Source organism: Periophthalmus magnuspinnatus, chromosome 22 (assembly GCF_009829125.3).
Source record: "Periophthalmus magnuspinnatus isolate fPerMag1 chromosome 22, fPerMag1.2.pri, whole genome shotgun sequence".
In the NCBI taxonomy this organism is placed as follows: domain Eukaryota; kingdom Metazoa; phylum Chordata; class Actinopteri; order Gobiiformes; family Gobiidae; genus Periophthalmus; species Periophthalmus magnuspinnatus.
This window is the reverse complement of record NC_047147.1, coordinates 5,504,792-5,532,083: the sequence shown is the minus strand read 5'-3', so window position 1 is coordinate 5,532,083 and position 27,292 is coordinate 5,504,792. Positions and strand designations below refer to the sequence as shown.

The 27,292-nt window shown below is 39.5% G+C and overlaps 1 protein-coding gene across 3 annotated transcripts in view; it reads right to left on the bottom strand.

The window, feature by feature from the left end:
- tnika (TRAF2 and NCK interacting kinase a) overlaps positions 1–27,292 on the bottom strand; it is a 130,470-nt gene that overhangs the window by 37,541 nt on the left and 65,637 nt on the right. For all 3 annotated transcript variants that reach the window (XM_055231363.1, XM_033987639.2, XM_055231362.1), the window contains exons 3-12: positions 17,647–17,703; positions 13,456–13,581; positions 12,437–12,547; positions 9,746–9,836; positions 7,396–7,526; positions 7,257–7,311; positions 5,574–5,652; positions 3,901–4,076; positions 587–653; positions 312–510 (exon numbers count right to left, since the gene is read on the bottom strand). In XM_055231363.1, coding sequence (XP_055087338.1) covers positions 312–510; positions 587–653; positions 3,901–4,076; positions 5,574–5,652; positions 7,257–7,311; positions 7,396–7,526; positions 9,746–9,836; positions 12,437–12,547; positions 13,456–13,581; positions 17,647–17,703 — 1,092 coding nt within the window. The remainder of the gene's footprint in view (positions 1–311; positions 511–586; positions 654–3,900; positions 4,077–5,573; positions 5,653–7,256; positions 7,312–7,395; positions 7,527–9,745; positions 9,837–12,436; positions 12,548–13,455; positions 13,582–17,646; positions 17,704–27,292) is intronic.

The window sequence follows — 27,292 nt, the reverse complement described above, 5'->3', positions numbered from 1 at the left end:
ACAGGACGCCACTACAAAATATACATAATTCTTTCTGCCTGATTCATTTCCACTTTTAACATGTTTTTAGCCCAAGTCTTTACTGTAAATTTATGCAGTACGCACATATTTAAAAGTCTGATATTATGCAAAAATGACTCTTGTGACCTTTAAGCCATGTTATAATGTTACCTCCTCAAAAAACAGACCCGGAGCTGTGTTTTATTTCATTCACACATGCTTGAATAAACCTTTATTATTCATCTGTCTACGTCTTTAAAGCTCAAAATGCTCTGTTCCACCTTGTGATGAGGAAACATCCTTTAAATTACCTCTTCCAGCTTCCTCCTCTGCTCCTTCTGCTCCTCGATACGTTTCTGCCTCTCTGCCAGCAGTAGTTTCTTGTGCTCTTCGTTCTGCTGTTGTTCGAGCTGCTGTCGTCGCTGGGCCTCCGATCGCTCCTTATTGGCCAGCTGGAGGCGCAAGAAGTCCCGCCTCAGGGTCGACTCGCCGGGGATATTGATAATGGAGCTACAAACAAAATTTATAGTTCGACTTATCTAAAACAGCAGCGGTGCATTTGGGGTTTATTTGTGAGTCCGCTGACCTTGGTTCACCCATATCTCTGTCTTCATCCTCTTCTTCACTGCCGCTGTATTCATACTCCGTTTCATCTGAAGAAGAAAAAATAAAGAAATAATAAATAATAATAAATAAAAGTCAACGGGGATGGATTATACGCACATAACTTTGCATTTTTAGATTGTTTTCTATAATGGAAACAATAAAAAACACACACAAATTTAGACTCTGTATTAATTTAAATGGGTTTTCAGGTAGAACGTCCACCACCTTGTACTCACTCGTCTCCGTGGAGCTGTTATGTTCCACAGTATGGCATTAAACATATCCAATCTCCACAGAGACAAGCACGTGAAGCCACCAGACCAACTTACAGGTCCGATCTATGGAACAGTGACGCAGCTCACAGTCTGAATACATATTTTCCAAGATATTTTTGAGCTACAGAAATACATTTAATTGATACATGCAAAATAGATCAGTTTAATGCCATACTGCAGGACATTTCAGGCAAAGCAATAACATCTCCACGGAGACAAGTATAGAAAACGCAAAACCAGAAAACCTGCATATTGAGCCTTTTTTACAGCGAGTTAAAATATGTTTATCGCACTATTTATTAATAAAAAAAACACATAATTTTCTCACCTATGTTTCTAAACAGAATCTCCACATCTTTTGCGGATATAAATAAGAATTAAAATGTGTTTAGTAAGGTGACGATGAGTTGCTAGGAGCTCTTTTTGCCGTAAAATATCCTGTCTTTGTAGAAAAAGTCTTGTTGTACCTGCAGTTTAAACCTCTTCAAACATGTTCTGATACGCAGGATATTCTTAGATATTATTAGTTTATCAGCTCATATTTCAGTCTTTTCTCAGATGTTAAAGACTATTTCACTTCTATGGGGTGTTAACTGCTAAATGTAATATTTTTAGATCACCTTTTATAGTTTTGAAAATGTTATACAGTTGTCCCTCACTATATCGCGGTTCACCTTTCGTGGTCTCGCTGTTTCGCGGATTTTGTTTTTTACATCGTCTGAACGTGCATTGTGTTGTGCGTCCTGATTGGCTGTTGGACTGTAGACCATTGTCCATCAGTCTCCTCCGTGCCATGTCTCCTGTACAGTACAGAATGTGTTCAAATTTACATAAACGTTGGATCGCAGTGTGACTCTGAAGTGCTGTACGTTTGCAATTTGTTTTCTCCCCGACAAAACCCACAATGTTGATGAAACGTTCTGCACCGACAAAGACGCCTACGAAGGTTTGAACTTTGAGAGAGTTTAAACAAGAGAGAAATGTGAGAAAATGTTAATGCCTGTGTGAGAAAAGTGTATAAAGTGTGTGGTGAGGGGTTTACAGTCAAAAACATATAGAATAACTGTCAAAAATTAAGCTGATAGTTCGCGGATTTCGCCGATTGCGGGTTATTTTTATAACGTAACCCCGCGATAAATGAGAGACCACTGTATTTGCCAAGACAACATATTAACAGGGTCCCTCCCTTTGCTTTCCATGCTAAGTCGCTCCCCGTTCAGAGCGGTATCACAACACAATCATCGCGCATCCCGGTAATAAAGCTACTGCACATCGCATCAGCTTTGTCAAGTTTTTTGTACAGTTTTGATTCATGTTTTGAAGTTAAAGGAGAATTGTCGCGCGGGAGCATGGATGACGTAGACGTGTGGGTGGAGCATTGGGTAGAATCTTACAGCTAGCGGTAACAAAGGTTCGAAAAGAGCCCAGGAGAGATCGCTAAATTACCAAAACATGCATGGATGACATCGAAAACCTCCGAAAAATTTTATATAACATGGTAGAACGCTCAAAAATCTATTTCTTTAACGCTTTGGGAGCTGTTAACCATCTACACCCCAAATAGAATTTCACACATTTTGTCAGAAAAAAAATCGCAATTGTGTTTTTTTCTCCACAAAATGCTGCAGCTCTACCTTATAGTTTTGAAGTCAACATTCAAAACTGAGTGTCCTATATGTGTCAACTGTAGAACATCTCTAGTCTTCGCGATGGCAGACAGCATCGTGACGTCTACCGTGCGAGATGGAGTTTGCTCAAGCGGCTAATATGGCAGTTTGACAGTTTCTCCACTATAATGCACCGTGTGTGGGTTATGGGGAGAAAGAAAGCTGTAGTTTCTGCCTGAATAAATCTTAGGCCGTTGAGGCGTATTGTGCGAGCGATTTTTCACAGACTAGCAGCTGTATATCTGCAGGGTTGATTTTCAAAGTGTCCATTTGCGGTTTTACCATATGTGCGGCGAAGCTCAATGACGACGAGTTTAGAGCATCATTTTGATATATATTTAACGGTGTAGTTCTCTTTTCTCTAAACTGGCGAGTCAGATCTATTAAATCGTCTACAGATGAAACAGATGTAACCGTTCTCCCGTTTTAAGGCCGATTCAAAAGATATAATAGTTTGCTTGAAATTGCCAATCGCTATGGCAACGGTTCGAAGTTGCGATCGTTCTGAAACCCCTGGGTATTATTTATATTCAAATGTTTGTTGTTTGTGTTAATCTCGCGTTCTTCTGTCTGCATAAGTATTAACCGTAGACTGTAAATAGAAGTGGACTGAGGGACTTCACCCGTAGCGTTCAGTCAAATGAAGCCAACGAAGCAAGTTTCAAATAAGTTCCATATTTGAAAAAAAAAAAGTGTGCTTAGACCACATGTGTCAAATAGGAGGTGCGCACTGGTTTTAATTCACTTTCTATTGAAAAACGGTCACTCGGTCACTCAACTCAATTTCAAACTCAAGGCCCGTGGGCCAAATGTGGCCCGCCATGTCATTTTATGGGGCCGGCGACAAGGTAAATTTAAATGTCTGACTGTCTTAAAATGTCAGTTTATCAGGAGTTACGCAGTTACACAGACATATTTTTTATATCTTTGCAAATTTGAGAAGAACCATTTTGCTGATGTGGCCCTCAGTGAAACTGAGTTTGACACCCCTGGCTTAGACCAACGAAAGAGCCAATCAGGAGCGAGGTTGTTAGGAGTACTCACCCTTTCCAGGGAGCTGACCTCAAAGAGGGGAAAAAAAACACCTGATTGCTCTGCTGTTATTTTTCATATTTTGATTTAAGGACCAAATACCGAAATAAAAACGGCAAGATGTTATGTAAAGTGGGTTAATTTGAACGTTTACAACCACAATGACGAGCCTGACAGCAGTATTTACAGAGACAAGTGACCGTTTTTCAACAGAAAGTGAATTAGAACCAGTGCTCGCCTTGTATTTGCAACTTAGCGGCTAACGGGCTAGCTCTATCCTAAATAAACAGTCTACAGTGCGCGGTTTTGACTAGTCCCACCTCGCTCCCCTCTCTTCTTCTTGGTGCGGTCGATGTGGTCCTTGAGCTGGATGCGGATGTGCCTCTCGTTGGGCAGGTCCTTGATGAACGGGTGCTTCAGGAGCTGCTCGGTGCTGGGCCTCTGGGTGTGGTTCTTCACCAGACAGTGCTCTATAAACGAATGGAACTTCTTTGTCCTGGAAACACAGTCGTCACAGATGCAAAAAGTAAGAATTAAATGGGAGATTGAGCTTGAAGTTTATATTAATCAGATACAGACATGGAAAGATACTGAAATTTTGTGTTATGGTTATCACAGAGTTGCAATTAAAGTCATACTGTGGAGTATTCTAGGTAAATGGTTATAATAATTTGCACTATTAAAAGGTTCATATTACACTATTTGCTGTTTCCTCATCACAAACAGACCTGGGGTTGTGTTTTGTTTCATTCACACATGTTTAAACACACAAACCCTGCAAATTTAGGCTGAGTTCTTCTCTTAAACAGAAAAAAACGCACTGTTCCACCTTGTGATGTCATCAAGTGGTAATACAGGAAGTGCTTCACTGTGTTTTTAAACTCCACACACTTCCGCTAGGATCATTTAAACCAGATGTCATCAAATGAAGCCAACGAAGCAAGTTTCAAATAAGTTCCATATTTGAAAAAAACAGTGTGCTCAGACCAACGAAAGAGCCAATCAGGAGCGAGGTTCTTAGGCGACTCACTTCTTCCAGGAAGCCGACCTTGGGGGAAGGCGCCTGATTGGTTTGTTATTATTGATCATATTTTTATTTTAGGGACCAAATAGCGAAATAAAAACACCAGGATCTTATGTAAAGTGGGTTAATCGGAATATATACAACCAAAATTACGAGCCTGGGGTCCGTTACGTATTTGCTACCGGGCGCCACAAAAACAGTAAATAAATTATCAGCGGCTGAATCTTTTCTGACATAACTTCCGCCCGTCCTTCATGACAGGCTAATAACGTTGTCCGTAGATAAATAATGAAAGTTAGACCCATGAACTGTGCATTAATGGATCCGTGACCCATTTGTGAGTAAACAGGACGAATGGATCAGCTGTTGGAGATTGTAAATGAATGAAAAATTTACCACCATTTCCATTTCCATCCTGTCTGGGCTTTTCTGCAGTGACGGCAACCAAGAAAGAATTACCGATCAGACTGGACATAAGAAACACATTGAGGGTGTCACTGTCTCCCCTCACTCCCTCGATGGAACCACCTCATTGCAAAAAAAACAAGCAAACAACACAAACAACCCAGCAGTATGAGTGAAGTGAGTTGTATTTTTTACGCACTTAACTTATTTTTGCTGTGCGTTGAAGGCCGGTCCGTGAAAATAAAACCTACATTATTCAGGTCCGTGGTGCAAAAACGGTTGGGGACACCTGATTTGAATAATTTCAGCCCTGGAATTGCCAATATCTACTGAATAAATGGTAAAAGCTACGGGTTAACTTGAAAACTTCCACTTCATGACATCACAAGGTGGAACAGAGCATTTTGAGCTTTAAATAATTCCTAAAACATGTGTGAATGAAACAAAACACAACCCAGGGTATGTTATTGAGGATGTAACAATGTCCTAACAAGGCTTAAACCTCTCAAGAGTCATTTTTTTTGCGTAATATAGTACCTTTATTTATGAAGTACCCAAACTTACCACTTCTTTGACTTGAGTCTGGGGGCCGGGTTTCGTGGGATGAGGAAAAGCGCTCTCATTGGATGCAATTCGCACAGAGCTAAAAAATTTCAAAAACAGGTGAGCGTCCAAGAGCTGGCAGAGTGGGAAATTGGAGTAAACATTGTTATGGCGTCAAGTCAAAGCCGGGCTGCAGTTTCTCTGTTACTGATCAATGTCAACTGCCAATACTGATAACGTGGTATTCAATTTACACACAACTACGGCGCACTCTTGTTAGTTAAGTGTCTGGCTGAGTCGCATAAATTAGTCAGCGCAATGTGAGTTAGAGACTTGGTTGACCTACATACGGTTTGATCGTGGTTATAACGACTATGTGATACTGTAAATATACTACTGTCACTATATAAATACACGAAAATACAAATTACACACAAAATACTCATTTAAACGTGCATTATCCATGGAAATATCAGTGCTTTGCTAATAATATTCCACACTACGGCACTAAAATTCAAATTTCCCTAGTGATAAATAGAGAAGGCTAAATAGGCTAAATAAGTTACAGGTCAGATCTGCGGAGATGTGATAGTATGGAACATTAGTAATTGAAGAAATGCGAAATAACTAAGTTAATGTGATACTGTGGAACATTGCAGCAGCTGTTATAAAGTTACAAAAAGCAACTTCAAACAAATAAAATCATATCATGAGTAGGAGAGTTGACAGGGCAGAGTCTGTTGTCCCGGGCCCAGGATCTTAAAGGTCGGAACTTCTGCTAATAAATTTGTATTAAAGGGGGGCCCGTGTAAGTCTTACTGCCCCGGGCCCCCAAATTTCTGTTGACGGGCCTGATCATGACTAGCGTTACTTTCACTTGACCAGATTCGTAAATATATTTTGGGCTTACGGTGACATTATGGGCAGTAACTGTAAAAGTCAATAGTCACAGTGTATGTCACAGCTGTATTATTATTGCTAATGCTTTTAGTATTTGCAATATATTAAGTGCAGTATGAGAAAAAGTTGACGTAGTAACATACCGGTAATATGGTTTTACTAGAAGGACTTGTATTTTCCGGGCTATAAGTCGCACTGTTTTTCATAGTTTGTCCTGGGGTGCGACTTATACTCAGACGCGACTTATATGTGAAATTATTAAAATATATAATTTAGTTAGCTTGTTTTTTCTGCTTTATTTATCTGATTAACTGTTAATATCTTACGTTAACAAACCAGACACGTGTTCAGTTCTGTCTGTGCTTCATGTCGCTGAATAAATATAAATGTGTTACTTTAGCGTGATGTACTGATATTCAGCCTGTTGTTCTACATTTTATTGTTTTTATTATAACTTGCCTTTAAAGATAAAATGTCTGTTCTTGGTCTCGGATTTTGTTAAATAATTTCCCCAAAAAATGCGACTTATATGTTTTTTTCTTCATTATTACGGATTTTTTGCTGGTGCGACTTATACTCCAGTGCGACTAATAGTCCAGAAGATACGGTAAGTTTAAAATCGCTCTAGTTTTTTCACTTTTGCATAGAATTTACAATCATCCTACATGGGACTATTAAAACACATGCCGCAATCTAGCCTTTTTTTTTTATGAAACGCATGCACCAGGTGCTTTAAAACTCCACCTGCTCCTTACTCCATCTTGGACAGTAAAAACATGTGGGTTTAAATTATTGACTACATACGTGGAGCGCCTTCTGCCATCTCTAATGCAGTGATCCCCAGCGACCATAAATCACTCTGCAATGAAACACACACAGGACGTAAATACCGGAGGTGATAAAAACACCAACGCTTTCCTCAGAGAGAGATGGGATCAGGCACCTTGAAGTCATACGTGGCATCTGGATTCTCGTCACAGGCTATGACCTCCGGAGCCATCCAATATGGCGTCCCGATAAATGTGTTCCTCCGCCCCACCGTTCGGTCCAGTTGTGCCGAGACACCAAAGTCGACTACAGCAGAAAATGAATTGATTAACAGCAGAAAATACACGTTTAAACATTTAAAAATCTTAAAATAAAAGATCTCAGGGCTGATGTTGTACAATTACGGGCTTTTAATTTTTTTATTATGTAGGACAGGTCCACAGAGATTAAAAAACAAAAACAAAAACACAAAAAAATAACTTCCCATGAGGTTAATTTGGTCTTCGTACAATTTATTTTAACAGAGTCTTTTTCAGACCAAGGTTTAGTTTCGTTGGTGGATTATGGAGCTAATAGAAATACAGAAACGTGCCCACGACTTTAAACCGGGACGAGGGGGCCTTTTTACTTTCGCACACTCACTGGGATACCGCCCTGCAGATGGCGCTGCCGTCCTGCATCCACCGGTAGGAAGACAAAGCCAAAACCTGTTTAAATCAGGTGACCAGACACATAAAAACAAACTAAACCTTGGTCTGAAAAAGGAATCTATAAAATAAGATCCAATCGTCTTGAATTATAATGAAGGAATGACATGCTGATTGCTTTTATAATGTACTTTAAAAGGATAACTGCTCTGATCTTTATTAACTGTAAAACAATCATATTTTTCCCTATTTTCTCTGTTATTAGGTAGTACTTTGTGAGGTAAGGGGTCACCAATGATGAAATGGGGGTTACTGGGAGAAAAAATGGGAACTATTGTAGGATATAGCGATAAAACATGGTAAAAATACACTTATTTAAGTATAATTATTCTTATTACAAGGCATCCCAAGACTTCGGTAACGTAAGTAGTTAGAAAAGCCAGGAGACTGCATAATATAGAGACTTAACAAAAGAAAATTGAAAAAATAATGGATACAATGGATATATACGATACAGATCTATTAAAAAGAACAAGGGACTACGACGACTAGAAAAAAAACAAGTTAACATAGCAGAATCTGACAGCCTAAACAACGCTAAAAATGCACAACACACAAAGATTGTTTTTAGAAAATAGGTTACGTTGTACTTTGGGCTATTGTTTTGTGTGGAGCATATGGGTGGGCCTTATTGAGCGGCAGACACTTCATAATCCCCTCCCCACTGGGCTTTGGAAACAGTCCCTTCTTCTGCATCTAAAGCTATAAAAGGACGAGTGGGCTCAGCAGAAAGGAGGAAGGAAACGGATGAACGCTCCTGAGGTAGTGGAAGGATACATACTGTTGGTCTGCAAGGTATTACTGAATGTGCAGTTTTGAACAAATAGAATATCAGAGTTTGAGAACAAAATGCCAAATAGTGGATAAAAAAAAATAACAAGAACGTGCAGGAACAAGCGTATAAGGTGATAATGTGTTTCTTTAGTGTTTCATTTGCAGTTCTTTAACTTTTTGTGTGGTATTTGAACCTCAGATTGGGAAATATGACAACACATTGTTTCCTGAATTAGCTTGATCACATTTTTTCCCCTTTTTTAACCTTATTGCGTCGGATGCTACTTGTAGTTTTGGACTTTCCATCACCGTAACTCCGCAACCAATTGTGCGATCCTGTAAATTCAAACGGCGTCTCAAAGCAGAACCACGGGGCTCTTTAAGGACTGAGCACATTATAGACCATTACAGCTTGCCTAGACTTTTTAAAATCATTTTTTAGCCATAAAAATCATGTTAAACGAAGTATCAGCATGTACTTTTGCCTTTTTTCACACAACTACTTCTATTTTACGCCTCTATCCATTCTTATTTTTCCTTTGCCACATTGAATAACTGACTGGGAGAATCTCTGCGTCACCTGCGCTCTGATTGGTCGTCTTTGAGGGCGACGTAAGCACATTACCGTAATGACAGTAACATATTTAAAGAGCCACATGCCTCTGCTTTGAGACGTAGATTGAATTTACATGACGCACAAGAGTTACGGTAATGGAAAGTCTGCAAAAACAAGTCTATCGGCGGAGATAGCATCCGACGCTATAGGGTTAATCTAAAAGCAAACACAAATGGTAAAAAAGTCTTCTTCCAAAGTCTGAATTCTGCTCCAAACCAAATGCTTTTACTGACAGTTGGACTTGGCTGTGGACTTTTCGATTAAAAAAAGACTGAAACTGATCAAATTTGCGATCGAGACATTCATTTTTGTCAAGCTTGCGTCAGTGTACGATGAGAAACCATATACTCTGCACATGCCCTTTTAGCTACTGAGATAAAAAACATATATATAAATAAGTCTGAAATGTTGTTAGGTTCGGGCCTGACCTAGTTTAACCTCTGCGTTCTCCGTCAGCAGCACATTCTGGCCCTTGATGTCTCGATGGATGACTTTGTGGTGGTGCAGATGAGTCAGACCCTGCAAAATGAAAGAGAACTCAAGTTAGGACTGGTACGTCAAAGCGTTCATTAAAAACTCAAGATCTGAAGATACTGGAAAAGCCATAAGTGTGTTTTGATTAACTTAAAGTGATGCTAATACCAATGAATTGTTTTTTATAGGTTACAGGGTGAAGATATTACAGAAATAAAAATAAAACAAATGCCAGTGCCAGTTTTGATCAGAGGTGGGTTGTGGGTAGTTACGTTTACTCAAGTAGATTTACATGAGGACCTCTTTTGTAAAATTTACTATTAGTTGTGGTTCTATTTGAGAAACACATTTTACAGTACTGTATTTTGCTTCAATTTGAGTAATGTTTATGTAACTCTCCCCACGGTGAGCACGTTTATGAGCGTCAAAATCTTTATGTTGATATAGTATAATATTACATGATTTGATATTTTGCAGCACCAAATGCATTTTAATTATTTGACAAATTTCTTACCAACTATTTTGCACTTCTACTTTAGAAACTATTCTTTTACTTACATACAATTACCACTTATGCATTTTTTACTACACAAATCTAGTCTCTGAAGCTCAAAATGCTCTATTCCACCTTGTGATGTCATGAACAGCTCCTTTTACCTCCAGTTTAATATTGATCGGACGTTCCAGAGCTGAAATCATCCATATAATTTTAGTGAAGGTATGTGGAGTTTAAAAACACAGTGGAGCACTTCCTGTATTACCACATGATGACATCACAAGGTGGAAGAGAGTGTTGAAAAAAAAAAAACACAGCCTAAACATGCAGGTTCTGTGTGTTAAACATGTGTAAATGAAACAAAATGAAACGAAACACAACTCCAGGTCTGTTTGTGATGAGGAAACAACATTATAACAGATCAGAACATTGCGTAACACCGGCCCTTTAATGTAAAAGCATAAAAAATCTAAACATGTTCCATACAGACTCTATGCGACCGTATCTTTGCATCTCCACACCAAACCTCCTGACTTCTCCTCTGCTGCCTCTGATCTCAAATGGACTTTTATCTTTGACAGCCGGCGCAGCAGTTTGTCCTCTCTGATGCCTTTTGGAAACTTGTACAACCACAAATTCAATCTTTTTGGGGAATCTGGGTAGTTCGCCCACGACTTATCTCTGCACAATCTTTTATTGTTAGTGTTTTGTGCTGAGGGCAATCGCCTCAAACAGAGAGCTCAATATCGCGGCGTCTTGTCAGATGCTCACAGCACTGCCACGAACACAGGGAACTATTTCCTTTTATCCTCTTTGATTTCTTCTCTCAAACCGAGGCGCTTGTTTTGTTTCAAGTTCTCTGCTTCCTCTCCTCTCGATCTGATTCATGTTTCTGCTACAGTTGCTGTGCTTTATCTGCCTTATCTTCCATCTCCATTTACATAGTTTTTTTTTGTTCATTTCTTCTAGCGATCTGTATTACGTACAACACTGGGTCAGAGTTTGTCGCTATGGTTGTTTCCGCTGTTGTCTATTTACAGTTTTCTATTTTTATTTATTTTACTCATGACTGTGCACACTTTTACTGTTCGTACACTGCCAAAAGACAAGTTGCCACCTGGATTTAACTAAGCAAATAGGTTGTTGCTGCAGTTGGTCCAGTCGAGGTTCAGCAGAATGAGGTCAGCTGACACCTGAATATACTGAATGACCAGGTTATTCCATCAATAGATTTTGGGCATATTCCAAGATGACAATGCCAGGATTCATCGGACTGAAATTGTGACAGAGTGGATCAGGAGCATGAGACGTCATTTTCACACATGGATTGTCCGCCACAGAGTCCAGACCTTAACCCCATTGAGAATCTTTGGGATGTGCTGGAGAAGCTTTGTGCAGCGTCAGACTCGACCATCATCAATGCAACATCTTGGTGAAAAATTAATGCAACACTGGATGGAAATAAATCTTGTGACGTTGCAGAAGCGAAATTGAAACAATGCCACAGCTAAAGCTAAAGGGGAACAACCAAATATTAGAGTGTGTGACCTTTTTTTTGGCCAGGCAGTGTAATATTATGGCACTACATTTTGCCTCTGTTTTTCCTCATATTAAAATGCACTGTTTCTTATTAAAAACTAATAAAAATGTCTTTCAATATCAACTTGACGAACCTAAAGAAGGCAAACTTTGAATCAGGGCCATACAACATACTGTACATACACAAATCTGAACTTTGCACACACTCAAATGCGACTGCAGTTAAAGATCACTGCTACTTACTAGAACGCAGTACAGATTTGCATCTTATCGTCAAACCACAGTTTACGAGAAATACTTCTATAGTTTATCCCCCATTTTACATCGTAGCTCATTTTTTAAAGAATTATTATCGCTAAAACAAGTGTAACAAAGACAAGTCTCCTGTGCATCCAGCCGATAATGAATCAGTGCAAGGCCAGTGCGCCATTAACATTAAATAAAAACCTAACAAAAGAATTCCCCTAGAGCAATAAAGTAAACTGACTTGAACTTTAAAGCGGGTCGCGTAAAGTCAACACAGTGAAGGTATTCTCCTCAGTCAAAGCGGACGAGAGCAGAAACGGCACTTAGAGAGCTGTTTGTTTGAATGGATCAGAAGGACTCTCACCCGGAGGATCTCTCTGCAGATGTAGGCGGTCCACTCCTCTTTTAGACTGTTGCCCTTGGTGTTTTTGATCAGGTCTGTGACTGAGCCAGCGCCGCAGAACTCCATCACCAGCTACATGCAAAAAAGAACAAGAAAAACAACATAAAAATATATGCTGAATCGGAAAAAGGAAAGCTAGTCATGTGTTTCAGAATGATGGACAATCAGGGTCGTTGGCAAAGCAATAGGTGTGGCCTAAAAGTCACTGACAGTTGAAAAAAATTCATTCATTCAATATTTTTCTTGTATTTTTTCAGAGAATTTAGAACGACCTTTCCAAAATTTATCTGAGCAAATTCAGCACCGAGGAACGAACCCTCATTGTACAGCGGGACTTTGAGTCACATGGGTCAAATTCGACATTTTAATACCAGAGATGCCCCGAGTGTAAACGCCATTAAAGGAATAATAAGTGTTTTTCAAAGACAGGGGGCAGTATGTGATCTCCACAGACCTGACTAGTCCCGATTTCTTCCTGTGGAACGATCTTAAAGAAAAGGTGTTTGTGAATAAACCTCAGACAATAAACGACTTAAAACGTAATATCGAGGATCAAATAAGAGACATAAGCCGGAAATGCTGAAAATGTTATTCAAAGTGTGTTCAGGGACAAACCCAAAATGGCGGACATTTCCTCTAGTTTAAGTCGTGATAAGTTCAAGTGTAAGTGAACAATTATAACCATATTTATTGCCAAAAATCTCAGAAGGTTCAGTTTATCTACTGCGAAAATTTGGTGAGTTTAACTTAAGAATTATAGGAGCGACTGAAGATGTAAAAGTGTCAGTGACTTTTGTATTACTTTTGACTAGCGAAAGGCCCTCAGATTGTCACCTATAACAGGAAACCAAACCCCATGAATACACAAATTGTACGTACAACAATATGAAACCTTGAAAACTGTTACATAATGCATAATTGAACTGTCAGTAATGCGAGTTTGGTATTACTGGAACCATAAATCCATTAAGTAAACATACCCATAGCTGGTCGTCCATCCCTGGAGGGTTTTTCTTGATGAAGGCTCCGTAATATGTGGCGATGTTTCTATGGTGACTGTACTTCTTCAGCATGTTAATCTCAGCTTTAATCTCTTCTTCCTCCTCCTGGGACGACAAAGGTAAAAACACAAGTTCAATCAATTTTAAGGAGGATTTTTTTTAATATTTGGACTGATCAGATTTAATACTTGTGACCATTTCCTCATTATTGGTCCTTCCTCGTATGTGTCACATGTGGATGATTCACCATTGAGATACTGATTGTACTGCAAAGTCATGTCGCAATTTGGTTAAAATACACTTATTTCCCAAGGCTTCATTGTCCTATGTAGGTTTAAAAGCCATGACACTGCATAATATAGGAACTTTACAAGAGAAAATAGAAAAAGTAATGGAGAAAATGGAGAATATATATATATACTCGGGTTTAAAAGACTAAGGAAAAGGCTCCATACTCATCAATTTTAATGTTTGAAATGCAACAATCAAACTAAAACCATTCTATTTTTTCTATTTAAGTGATTTTTTGCAGCACTGATACTCGTTTAAATGTGAATCTAGTTTCAATAGTTTAAATACTGTATATATCCTGGTGTTGACTTGTTTTGACAACTTTAATAAAGGTAATAAATGGTTGAGACATCACTGTTTAGCCCTAGTTAAAGCTGCACGATGTAACTTTTCCAGCAAATGTTCAACCCCATGGGGATTTTATTGCTTTATCTGGAATATATGGTAATAATCGTGTCTATTTGCATGGACATGAGCAGGTGGCAGTAGGAAACAAGAGTTAAAGGTCAGATCTATGGAGAGGTGAACACACCAGCAGTGAGGATTTGTGTTTTTCAAGATATTTTTTGAAGTTGTAATTTAAAGAATGCCACAGTTTATGGCATACTATGGAATATTTTAGACAAAGTAATCTCTGAAAAGCAAGAGATGGGCCTTTCACTGAAAAGTTAGTAAAGTAAAAATAAATAAATAAATAAATAATAAATAAATAAATACATAATAATAAATAAATACAGAAATAAATAAATAAATAAATAAATGAATACAGAAATAAATACAGAAATAAAATAAAAATTAATCAAACTTTTTTTGTTTGTGTTTTTTTTTTCTTGTGATACGTAAAAACATTCCAATTATTTATTTTTATTTGTACAGGGAGAGCACAATGACACCACTCAGAATCTCTTTTTCATGAGTGCCCTGTTAAAACACAGAACAACACAACAACAAAAACAAGCAAAGTAAAACAACTGCATCGGTCCATTTAAAACACTAAAAACAGGAGCATGTGTGAGCTATAGTTGTCCCTCAATATATCACGGTTCGTGTTTCCCGGTCTCGCTGTTTTGCAGATTTTTTTTGTGCAATTTTACATTTTTTAAAAGTATAAAGTGTGTGGTGAGGGGTTTTACAGCAAAAAACATATGGAATAATTAAAAATAAAGCTGATACTTCGCGGATTTCGTCTATTACGGGTTATTTTTAGATCATAACCCCCGCGATAAATGACGGACCACTGTATTTGTTTATCACCACATTATTAAAGTACTTCAGTGTCACAAATGTGTCCAGTTTTACATCCGTCCTTGAAAAGCATTTAATTCTCAAGAAGCAAAACAACCAAAAGCGTTTTTTCCCCCCCATTTCACCTCTAGTGTTGCCAGTTTTTAACCGCAGAAAATCATGAGATCTTGAATTTAAAGTTTTAAAAGTTTCAATACGAGATCAATATGAAGAGACACACGTTGTAAAGCACGTCCCCCGTCGGAGGATATACGGGCGGCTGAAGCTCGCTGGCAGTTTCCCTTTATTTAAATGTGTGAAACTGCACACAGCTGGACACTAAATTATCCAGTGCTCCGCCATTACTTTTTAATCACCTTGTTTTAGTGTGGTACTGCAGCGATGCCAAAAGCAGTCACACAAAACAAGTCGCTATGGAGGCGTTTCAGTTTTTTTTTTCACAATTTAATTTATATTTCATTAGCTACGGCATTTGTAGCAGTCAATCCAAGACGCAAGTTATTTAGAGGCAATTTGGGGTTTAATTATCAATACAAGCTATGTCTTCAAATGTCTCCTGCAAGATTACTGCGATGTTTACTTCTATTTCTCATCAAAGCAGCGCCGCAGTCGAGGGATCGCATTGGAATGTGTTTTGCGAGTATTAGACATGCTTCACTGCTCGATCAAATGTTTGTGTAGGGCGTGCAAGCGACTATGGGCCTTAGACACGCGACAAAACCTGGTGTTGTTTTAATCAGGTCAAACACAAGATCTGATATTCGTCCTGCTGTCGACTGATCTATAGCAAAACCCACAAAATGATGTTAAGTTATAGAAATAATGCTGCATCCCGACTTCTTTAAAGCTCTTCATGATCTTGCGCCTTTATATCTTTGCGAGCTGTTAACGGCTCATACGCCCAACAGAGCTCTGTGGTCTGCCAGTCAACACCTGCTGGACGTCCCCAGAACCAAAGGGAAACAGTGGGGTGACCGTTCATTTTCTGTGGCCGGTCCCAGACTTTGGAACTCTTTGCCCCACGCTCAGTCACTACTTTGTCCCTGTTCAAAGCCAAGCTAAAGACTCATCTGTTCACGATTGACTTAAGCCACATGAGTCAAACTCAAGGCCCAGGGGCAAAATGCGACTGCGACTTATATATGTTTTTTTCTTCATTATTATGCATTTTTTTGCTGATACGAGTTATAATCTGGAAAATATGGTATATAATCAGCGCCCTGGTATCGATTGATCGCGTATCAGTAGGCATTTAAAGCCAAAGTATCAGTATCGGAACAGAAAAACCTGGATCAGTGCGTTCCCTTCTCTTCTATTTCCATTTATAATCATTAGTTTGTTCGAAAAGACAAATCTGATGCAAACAAACTGGAATTAAGGGACAGACAGAGATGAGGGGAAAGTAGAGGCGCCAAAAATCTGCTAAATTTTAATATCAAACCGATATCTGAGCAAATCCCGAGCAAATCACCAACTCATCCACAGTTTTAATATGTCGACTTCACCTCTGCATCGTCTCATTCATTAACTTTTGGCGCTGGCTTCCTGTAGCGTCTCATTGTTTGGCTGAGAGCAGAGGAGTAAAGTCAAGTGAAAGAGAGAGTCTAAATATAGCCGAGATTTCCCTGTCCCCGCGTTACAGACACTGCCTCCGTCGTCCTCACATAATATCCCGCTAACATTAGCAATATGGCACCAGGGCTGTCCTCATTTAAACCCCGCGCATCGCCGAACCACTTCACACCGACTCGTAATTAGATCGTGAGCACAAAGTGGATATGACGGAGTTAGAGCAACAACTTGATCGATGGTGATGATTTTAGCGATAGCCTTTTTCATTAAATTACTCAACACGATTTTAAAATATGCAAAGTTATGGTAAAAAAAGAGAGCAGAGACAACATCCACACAAGTGATTAAGGCTTTTGGGGACAAGCAGGGCATGTTACAGGTCAGATCTGTGGCGAGGCAAACCCACTCACAGTGAGAATGTATGTTTTATTATGAAGTATTGTTTGTTTTACTTAATTTTTAAACTCTCAGATGGGACAGTTTTTCCTCTTGATTGATCACATTGCACTTGAAATATACAAAAGGTGAATTCACAAATGTTGAATCTAATAATTTCTGTTATTGGCTGGACCCAAGAAGTCACTGCAGCAAAAATTGTTAGCTGCTTCCCCCCCAGTCTGTAGAGGACAGTGTAAATAATGTGTAAATAATGTGTCATCTGAAACTCAGGAACCTTTTCAGTGATAAAGCTCAGGCTGATCGACACTGTGACATTATATTTATGTTGAATTATGCACCAGAGTGTGTGTGTGTGTGTGTGTGTGTGAGAGAGAGTGTGTGGGGGTGTGTGTGTAGGGGTGTGTGTGTGTGTGCTCATGACAGTGTGTGTGTGCTCATGACGGGGTGTGTGTGTGTGTGTGTGTTGTGTACATGGGGGGGTGTGTGTGTGTGTGTGTGTTGTGTACATGACAGTGTGTGTGTGCGTGTGGGGGTGTGTGTGTGCGTGTGTGTGTGTGTGTGTATATGTGTGGGCTCATGACAGTGTGTTGTGCTCATGACAGTGTGTATGTGTGTGTGTGCTCATGACAGTGTGTGTGTTGTGTGTAGCTGCACTACACTCACCCCTGTGACGTCCATGACCTTGATGGCGGCCAGCTGCCCCGTCTTGACATGTCGACCCTGAAGAAGCAGATGGGACAGACAGAGTTAGAGTTCGAGCTCTGACTGAATGTATTAGTCATGAATAAGACGAATGTTCATGTACAAAACAATAAGTTTGTTTATAAATCAATGTTTCACCAACTATTACAAATTAATTTATATTAGTGCACTATTTTTTGGCAAAGTAGAGGACGCCCAACAACGCAAACCTTCTTAATACTGTATTTTCAAACTATTCCGTAGAAAACCTGGACCTGGACCCTCCCTGCCCTCTCCTGGCTGGATGTCCCGGTGCCTGGCTGGGGTGGCTCTCGTCTTGCTGTGGTTGACCCTCTCTCTGTCCATTAGTTGAGCGACTCTGGGCTTACAAACTTGGACTCTTTCTACAAACATTAGTCCTGGACACATCTACAGCCTGTCCGTCCTGGGAGTGGACCTGCTTCACTGGTTCTCCTCGAGGTTTCTCTTTTTCCCACTTCTTTTTTTAGTCTTTCCTTGCTGACAAAGAGGGAGAAGGACAGGGGTTCTCCATTCACTTGTTTTCTGTTGATTCATTTACTTGTCTGTTTATTTTACAATGTTGACTCTCTAACTTTCATGTTCAGCACTAAGAGGCGACTGATGCTGTTGTGATTTTGGGCTTTACAAAAATAAATCGAACTGAACTGAAAACAAAAATACTATTCATGGGTTTCAAAGTGTTGAGAAAGTTGCAGTAAACAATTCAAATCCAAATATTACATCATCAGATCAGTCAAGAGTCCTCAAAATGTCAACAGGAGAGATACTTTTTTATGTAAACTTTATGTACGTTCAATTTTAAGCAGTGGAACTCAGTAGAAAGGATGAAAATATACACTACCACCTGGATTGGATCTGACCGCTCTCCTAATGATGTTTACGTCAAGAGCGGGATTCGAACCGCCAACCTCCGGATCACTGGACAAACACTCCAACTGAGCTACTGTCAATCATCTGCAACCCCTCAACTTTACGCTGTTGAACGTGCAGTTTTAGATTCAATTTTAATTTTTCTTTCTACGTAAACATCCTGAAAATAAACATTGACTTGTACCTTGCGATTCCACACAAAAAAATAGTCAAATTTCTTCATATAAAGCCTCAACTCTGCACAAAAAAAAACACACACACACGGGAACCACAGAGGACTGGGGCTGTAGACGTATTAATTAAAAAGACCCAGGCTGGTCCTTGACGATTCGAAATGACTGAATCTCAACAATGATTACAATTTGATTACCTGCACAGCCCTTGTTAAAGTACAGACGACATGGGAGTTTATACAAAATTACACTACTTAGCAAGCAGTACTTAAACTGAACTAAACGCATCGAACAAGATGGGAGGCCAAACAAAGAAGCAGGTCCCAATAATGATGTATAATACCATTTGGGACTCTGCCTGCGGCGCTGCAGAGGATAACGCTGCTGACGATGGACTGCGAACACTACTGCCTCATTTGCAAAAACCTCCTGAGCATCTGCGTCTGTGATGGAGCGGAGAAGACGACGAAACTACCGGCGGCCATTACCTCCACCTGTCTATGGAGCGATTAGCATGATAAGAGTCTGAGGAGTCCAGCTCAGCGCCAATCGTACAAACAAACACGAAATGCCCCAAAACAGATGGTATTAAAACTGTGGCTATGAAATGATTCCCCAAAGGTCTGGATCAGGAAACTACTGCTAGGAAAAAACACAGGAGGTTGTGAGATATGGAGCAGAGAACAGACTAGACCTCTGCCAACGCTCTGCTTCTATTTTGAAAGCGTAAAGTTTAATTTTCTCTAGGGATGCACCGATCCAGCTTTTTGATGTAGTATCAAAATCGGGATCGGCGCTACGGCAGATATTTAAAGCTCCAGAATCGAAATCAGTATCCGCACTCTGGCTTTGAATATCTGCCAATACCCGATATCAACAGATACCAGTGCAACAAATGGAAAACAGCATTTGTTTCCTTTAAAAAAATAAAAAAATAAAAAGAAATATACTGTATTTTCTGGATTATAAGTCACACTTTATTTCATAGTTTGGCCAGAGGTGTGACATAAACTCACGTGTGATTTATAAATGAAATATATGTTTTTTTTTCTTCATTCTTATCCATTTTTTGCTGGTGTGACTTGTACTCCAGTGCGACTTATACTCCGGAACATACGGTAGTTGTTATTTATTTCTCAAGAAACTACAAAACAGCTTTGTGTAAATAAAAGTTCAAACATTATGAGACTTTCTGGACCAACTAAGACGAGGAAAGAGTCTATTATATCTATTCATGTGTCCAACCTGGATATCTGCTAAAGCGATATTTGGCAGTCAATATCTGATCGAGCCCCTTCTTCAGTATCGGCAGTGATATTTGATACTAATATAGGTATCCTACTTATCATGACCATAGGTGAGAGTGGGATTGAGAAAGGGTGAGGAGCTCGGTCACACAGGAGGAGCTTGGAGTAGAGCCGCTGCCTCCTGGATGCCTTCCTAGGGAGGTGTTCTGGGCATGTCCTACCAGGAGGAGGCCCCTGGGAAAGACCCCGGAGATGCTGGAGGGACTATGTGAAAAATAAATACAAAATACAAATACAAATTCTGTACAAGTCTTGGACAAAGCAGCTCATGCATTCTCTGAACGTGCACTATGTAATGTTGTTGCTATGCTTGGAATGTCCCACAGCATAGGATTTATCTTATCCATCTTGCATTCTTCAATTCAAACTGTGTGGGGGCTTGCATCTCCACAGGTCTGATATGTAACTTGCAAGTATCACCATTTAAACTTTCTGTAACAGGACTAAACAGGTCAAAACTTAAAGCGGATATGAAATGGGTCTTAACCATGGCTCTAAATGACTAGTAGTATTATAGTATAGTAGTATTATATTAAAGTATTGTAGCAGTATATAGGTTTGAATCCCGCTCTTGACATAAACATCACTGGTTGAGCGATCAGATCCACTGACTCAGTTTGGCCATGCGATTCCAGCTCCCACAGATGAATGCTATGGATGTGTCCTTGGGCAAGACACTTCACCCCCCTCGCCCCAATGTGTGTGTGAATGGGTGAGTGTTTCCTTGATCTAAAGCGTTTCGAGTGCCTTGAAAGTGGAAAAGCGTTATATAAAAATGTGACCGTTTCATCACTAACAATAATAATAATTTTAAAAAAACATATCATATCATAAAAATCATTAAATTGTTTCCAAAATTGTCCAGTTTAACCCAAGACTCGCACGTACGATCAATCTATGTACAAATGAACCATGGAACCCTCGCACCGCGCAGTGAAAAAGTTCCATTCTTGTACAGGATACATTCATCAGCTTCTGGACATTAGTCAGACTCAAGCACTTCCCATTTTTCATCTTATTTTGCTTCTTTTTAACAAATCAATTGTTCCCACACGCTTGCCAAAACTCACTGTATTTGATGAATAGCTGGTGAGAATATTCAATAGACACAGTTAATAGCAGTGAAATAAAACCAGGCGAGGTTGATGGCTCACTTGTTCTGCCAAATGGTCTTTGAATAAAAATAAGATTGTAAAAAGATTGTACGAATGCTGCTAATTTAGTTAAAGGAGGATTAAAAACTGCAACAGGTACCACTACGGTTAAATGAGCGTAACCGTGCGTGACTTTTCTTCATGTAGTTCTTAAATCAGAAGTGAAGAAGCTGAAACTGAATATCTTCACTCGAAAACTTTTGTGCAGCTGACAGAATTCAATTTTTCTTTGGCTATAGACGACAGAGCGATTACACAAGCATTAAACGGCCCGTGTTACACAATTTTCTGATGTTCTAATGTTGTTTCCTCATCACAAACAGACCTGGAGTTGTGTTTTGTTTCATTTACACATGTTTAACACACAAACCCTGCAGATTTAGACTGAGTTCAGCCCCTGGAATTGCCAATCTACTACTGAACTAAAGGTAAAAGGAGCTGTTAACTTGAAAACTACCGCTTCATGACATCACAAGGTGGAACAGAGCATTTTGAGCTTTGGAAACAGACAAACGAATAATAAAGTGTTACTCAAACCTATGTGAATGAAACAAAACACAACTCCAGGTCTGTTTTTGAGGAGGAAACGGCATTATAACATGACTTAACCTCACAACAGTCCATTTTGGGCAATATAGGACCTTTTATAGGACCATATAGGACTTCTAAACAGAGCAGTTCTGGTATCAATATCCAATACCAGATACACGGTGGCCCAAAAGTCACTGACACTTTTAAATCTTCAGTAGCTCCTATAATTCTTAAATTATACTCACCAAATTTTAGCAGTAGATAAACTGAACCTTCTGAGATTTTTGGCGATATATACGGTTATAATTGTTCACTTACACTTGAACTTATCACTACTTAAACTAGAGAAGTAAAAATGAATGAACAGCCCGATCCAACACACTTTACATCACATTTTCAGCATTTCTGGGCTTATGTCTCTTATTTGATCCTCGATATTCCGTTTTAAGTCGTTTATTGTCTGAGGTTTATTCACAAACACCTTTTCTTTAAGATCGCCCCACAGGAAGAAATCGGGACTAGTCAGGTCTGTGGAGATCACATACTGCCCCCTGTCTTGTTTGAAAAACACTTATTATTCCTTTAATGGCGTTTACACTCGGGGCATCTCTGGTATTAAAATGTCGAATTTGACCCATGTGACTCAAAGTATCACTGTACAATGAGGGTTCATTCCTCGGTGCTGAATTTGCTCAGATTAATATCAGAAGAGTCGTTCTAAATGCTCTGGAATAAAAATATTTAGAAACAAAAGAGATGTCAAAAGAGATGTTATGATGTCTTTTATATATAGGCGTAAAAATTAAAAAAAAAAATCCAACATTACCCAGCTCTGTGTATTGCATTATTTTTATTTTCCATATTAAACCGTTTATTACACTTCACGCTATATCAAAACAGCTATGACATTTAAAAAATCCACTGTTTCTGCTTCAAATGTGACCTTAAGAAGCCTGAAGAGGGATTTGCCATTATCACTTCTTGGGAAGAAAATTAAACTTGCTGAGTTATTGTTCAAAGAAAGTTCAAGTTTTAATAGGATAATTCTCGGTGTCATGGTTCAGAGCAGCAGAATGCAAACGAAGCGAGGCTGGACGGCTGATCACTTTCTTTCACGCAAATCTTATAGAAAAAGTCCAAATTTTCCTCGACTGAAAAGAGTTGGCGAGATTGAACAGGGGATTTCTCATTAGGATCAGACTGCCCCAATTCCAGCAGCACAAGGACTGGCATTGTCAATGAGCCACAATGGCATTACAAACCACTTACAAACCACATCTGAACCCACACTCACCAAACGATCTGTCCTTTTATAGAAGCTCCATGTGGGGAAGAAGCGTCGTACCCGCACATGAGCACAGAGATATAAGCTCCAGACTCAAAGGTTATGAGAATGTGGCACAAAAGCTGCACAGTAAAAATATGAAACGAAACCAAATTTGATGCCGCTGTGTGTTATGTTATGTCATATGTTTAAAATGTTCCACAGCGCAGCGTTAAATCTTAAATATCTCGCATTTTTCAAGTGGGTTTGTCAAACTCAATGCCCGGGGGCCAAATGTGGCCCTCCACATCATTTTATGTGGCCCTCGACATGGTAAATTAAAAAGTATGATGGTCTTAACATGTCATTTTATCAAGAGATATGTCGTTAAACAGCCATATTTTTACCTCTATGCAAAGTAATATGTAATATTTGAAACTTGAATAAGTAAGTTAAAAAGTAGTTACATCTAATTTACATCTGGCCCTTTGAGGAGCGCCATTTTACTGATGTGGCCCTCGGTGAAAATGTGTTTGACACCCCTGTATTAGTGTATTAGTGTTCTTTTCTTATGTATTGTGTTATCTCTGTATTTATTTTTTGTTGACTTTTATGTGAAGCACATTGGTCACCTGAAGTATATACACGCCTGACCAAAAAAAAAAGGTCTCACACTCTAATATTTGGTTGTTCCGCCTTTAGCTTTGATTACATCACACATTCACTGTGACATTGTTGTGATTTCGCTTCTGCAATGTCACAGGATTTATTTCCATCCAGTGTTGCATTAATTTTTCACCTCTTGCATTGATGCTGGTCGAGTCTGACGCTGCACAAAGCTTCTCCAGCACATCCCAAAGATTCTCAATGGGGTTAAGGTCTGGACTCTGTGGTGGACAATCCATGTGTGAAAATGATCAAAATTGATTATCAGGGCCCCATCAATCCCAAGCTTGTACATATGTTCACTAATGTACTAGAATATACTCATGTTCACTGCATGTAAAGCATTTTTATCCAAAGCCTGTTCATTTTCCATCACTTGCAGCTCGTCTTTGTACAACACAACAATCTGTGAATTAAGATATTTACATTGAGATTTTGTCGTTTCCATATCATGTTTCTAAAGCGATACTTCCACATTTCCATGATACAAACCCCGCTATAGCTCCTGGATACAATCATTATCTTTTCACAGCGTGTCAGAGCGGCCATATTAAATAAAAAGGACACGAGCGGCAAAAGGCATCCTCCTCATCTTCCTCTGCCTTTGTCCCTGCACGGTCCATCTATCTGGCGAGACGAAGCGGGGTGGCGGTCGGGTCGGGGTTACACTGTACGATGTCACCAAATGTTATGCATCTCCAAATGAAACGATTAGCATGAAAAAGGACATCTCATTCCCGGGCAGGCTTTGAGATTTGTTATGAAGTGGTTTGAGCAGAGGGAGAGGATTCATAGAAGTGTAGAAGTGTGTAGTATCGGCACATACAAATATAAACCGTCAACAGTGTATTAGTCGTATAGATACTCAAAACAGGGGTGGTAAAGTCTAGCCACAGCTGTCTTCATACATATGCGAGGTCCGACAGGTTTCTTGCCCAAGGACACAACACCAAAATGCACTGCCCAACAGGTTTTTAATCAGTGCCTGTGAGATCAAAGTCCACACAGAAGGAAATCATTCTCTGTATTTGATCTATTCTTCAAACTGGTCAGACCTGTCAGAATCGTGTGCCCATCTCCACATGTTGAGCTGGAGGATTTTACCTGTTGTGCCTGTTTTGGGTTAATGGAGAAAACCTGAGATTGGGCAGAATCGATAACACCCACAGTCAGTGACACAGAGAGAACATGCAAACTCCATAAAGAAAAGGCCCGACAACATGGGAACTGAGCACAGAATCAGAACGAGCGCTAACTGCACAGCCACTCATTCTCTGTTACTACTAGTACTAGCACAAGCACGGTCACTACTATAGTCTTTCTTTTCTTTTTTTCTTTCCGTTTCTTTCTTTCTGTCTTTCCTTCCTTCCTTTCATTTCTTATTTCTCTCTCTTTCTTTCTTTCTTTCTGTCTTTCCTTTCCTTTCTCTCTTTCTCTTTCTTTCCTTCCTTCCTTTCCTTTCTTTCTCTCCTTTCTCTCTCTTTCTTTCCTTCCTTCCTTTCTCTTTCTTATTTTCTTTCCTTCCTTTCTTTCTTTCTTTCTCTTTCTTTCTCTTTCTTATTTTCTTTCTTTCCTTCCTTTCTCTCTCTTTCTTATTTCCTTCCTTTCTTTCCTTCCTTTCCTTTTTCTTTCTTTCCTTTCTTTATATGCTTCCTTTCTTTATTTCCTCTTTCCTTCCTTTCCTTTTTTATTTCCTCTTTCCTTCCTTTCCTTTCTTTCTTTCTTTATTTCCTTTCTTTCTCTCTTTCTTTCCCTTCTTTCTTTCTCTTTATTTACACAGAGGAGTCCAGTGAGAGCACTTGGACTCTCTTTTTTCATGGACGCCCTGTTCAAAATACAACACAAACAAAAACAAGTACATAATTCCACATAAAACATTAAAAACTGTTTAAAAAACATTTGTTACCAGATTATTAAAATGCAAATATCCAAAGTATCCAGTATTTTGTTTGTCGTCGGAGTCTATTCCATTTTTGTGAAGCTGAACAGCTAAAAACCTCTTTCCCGTCTCAGTTCTGGTGCAGCTCGTCCTCAGCCTCATACAGTCATGTGATCTGGTATTAAATGTTCCAGTATCAACGAAAAGCGAGGGAGATATTCTGGCAGTTTTTGACGTAGTAACGTATAGATAAATTTGATGCAGGGAGGTTTTCTTCTTACACAAAGTGACGGCCAACCCACTTTTTCATAAAGAAACACAGGAATGGGTTTAAATCCATCACCTGAAATGAAATGAAAGAGTGAATCTAACAGTTTTAAAGCACAGCCTGAAGTCTGTTTTCTCTCTGCTCCTACTACTACTACTACGACTACTACTACGACTACGACTACGACTACTATGACTACTACTACAAACAAGCTTCCAAATCCAACGGTTTTAAAGCACAGCCTGAAGTCTGTTTTCTCTCTGCTACTACTACGACTACGACTACGACTACTACTACTACTACAACTACTACTACTGCAAACAAGCTTCCAAACTGCGCTAATACTTACACAGCCGTTCAGCGATTTGCAATAGGATTAAGTCTAGACGAAACATTCAGCGTCAAATACCACATCACCAGTCGCTTGTTTATTTTCGTCAGGTCTTAGTCACAAATACAAAGGGGCATTTATGTGTCGTGTACGAGCCGTGAGGGCAGAGAGGGAACGATAACAGTTTGTTTTGTGAGAGTCAGACATGTTCGAACTTGTGCAAAAAAAAAAAAAAAAAAAGCTCAATTTGCCATTTTAAAGCGACTTGTAAAAATGTCACTCCGCGTCTATATTTCATTAAAGTTCAGTTTGTCGCCGTCTGGTACCGACCTACTCCAACTAAGGCCATTATCCTCACTGCGCCAACCAACAACAACGTGAACATTAATATTACATCGTCTATACTTGCCAACACGCCGTTTCCCATTAACAAGGATGCATTTCATTCCCTAAGCTTCCTCCCTTCCTCCACAAGTTTGTTGTCGACTGGCTGTGACCTAGATCCACCTCTCCCTCCTCCCTCTTTCCCCCCATCCTCATTATCCAACCCTCTTAACTTCTCACAATCTCCTCTCATTATTCCTGGATTCACTCTCTAAATGTTTGGTTTAATTTGGTCCTTTCGTGTTTCTCTTTCAAACGCCTCTTGCGCTTACAGATGGGCTTTCCCGTTGGCGCGAACGTGAGCTCCGACGAGGCGCGAGGTTGACGACGGGCGGAAAACGACGAGGCTAGTCTTTTTATCCGGCACACGAGGATGTAAACAAGGAGACGTGTACAGCCACCTGCCTGCGCTCGAGACACGGGTCAGAGAGCAGACAGATGATGCGGTGATGGGGGAGAATGAGGATTGTACGATATTTCACTGCTGGAACTGTAAAAATACGCTGCCTGGTCAAAAAAAAAGTCGCCACCAAAAAAAAAAAAAAAAAAAAAAGGTCACACATTCACGCATTCTCTTTGACGTTGTTTCGTTTTCGCTTCTGCAACGTTACAACATTTATTTCCATCCAGTGTTGCGTAAATTTTTCATGATGTGTAAGTCAAAGAAAAGGATTTGAACCGGCAACCTTTGAATCAGTGGACGAGCGCCAACTGAGCTACTTTCAGCCCCTTACGTCAGTTATACTTTCATGCTATTAC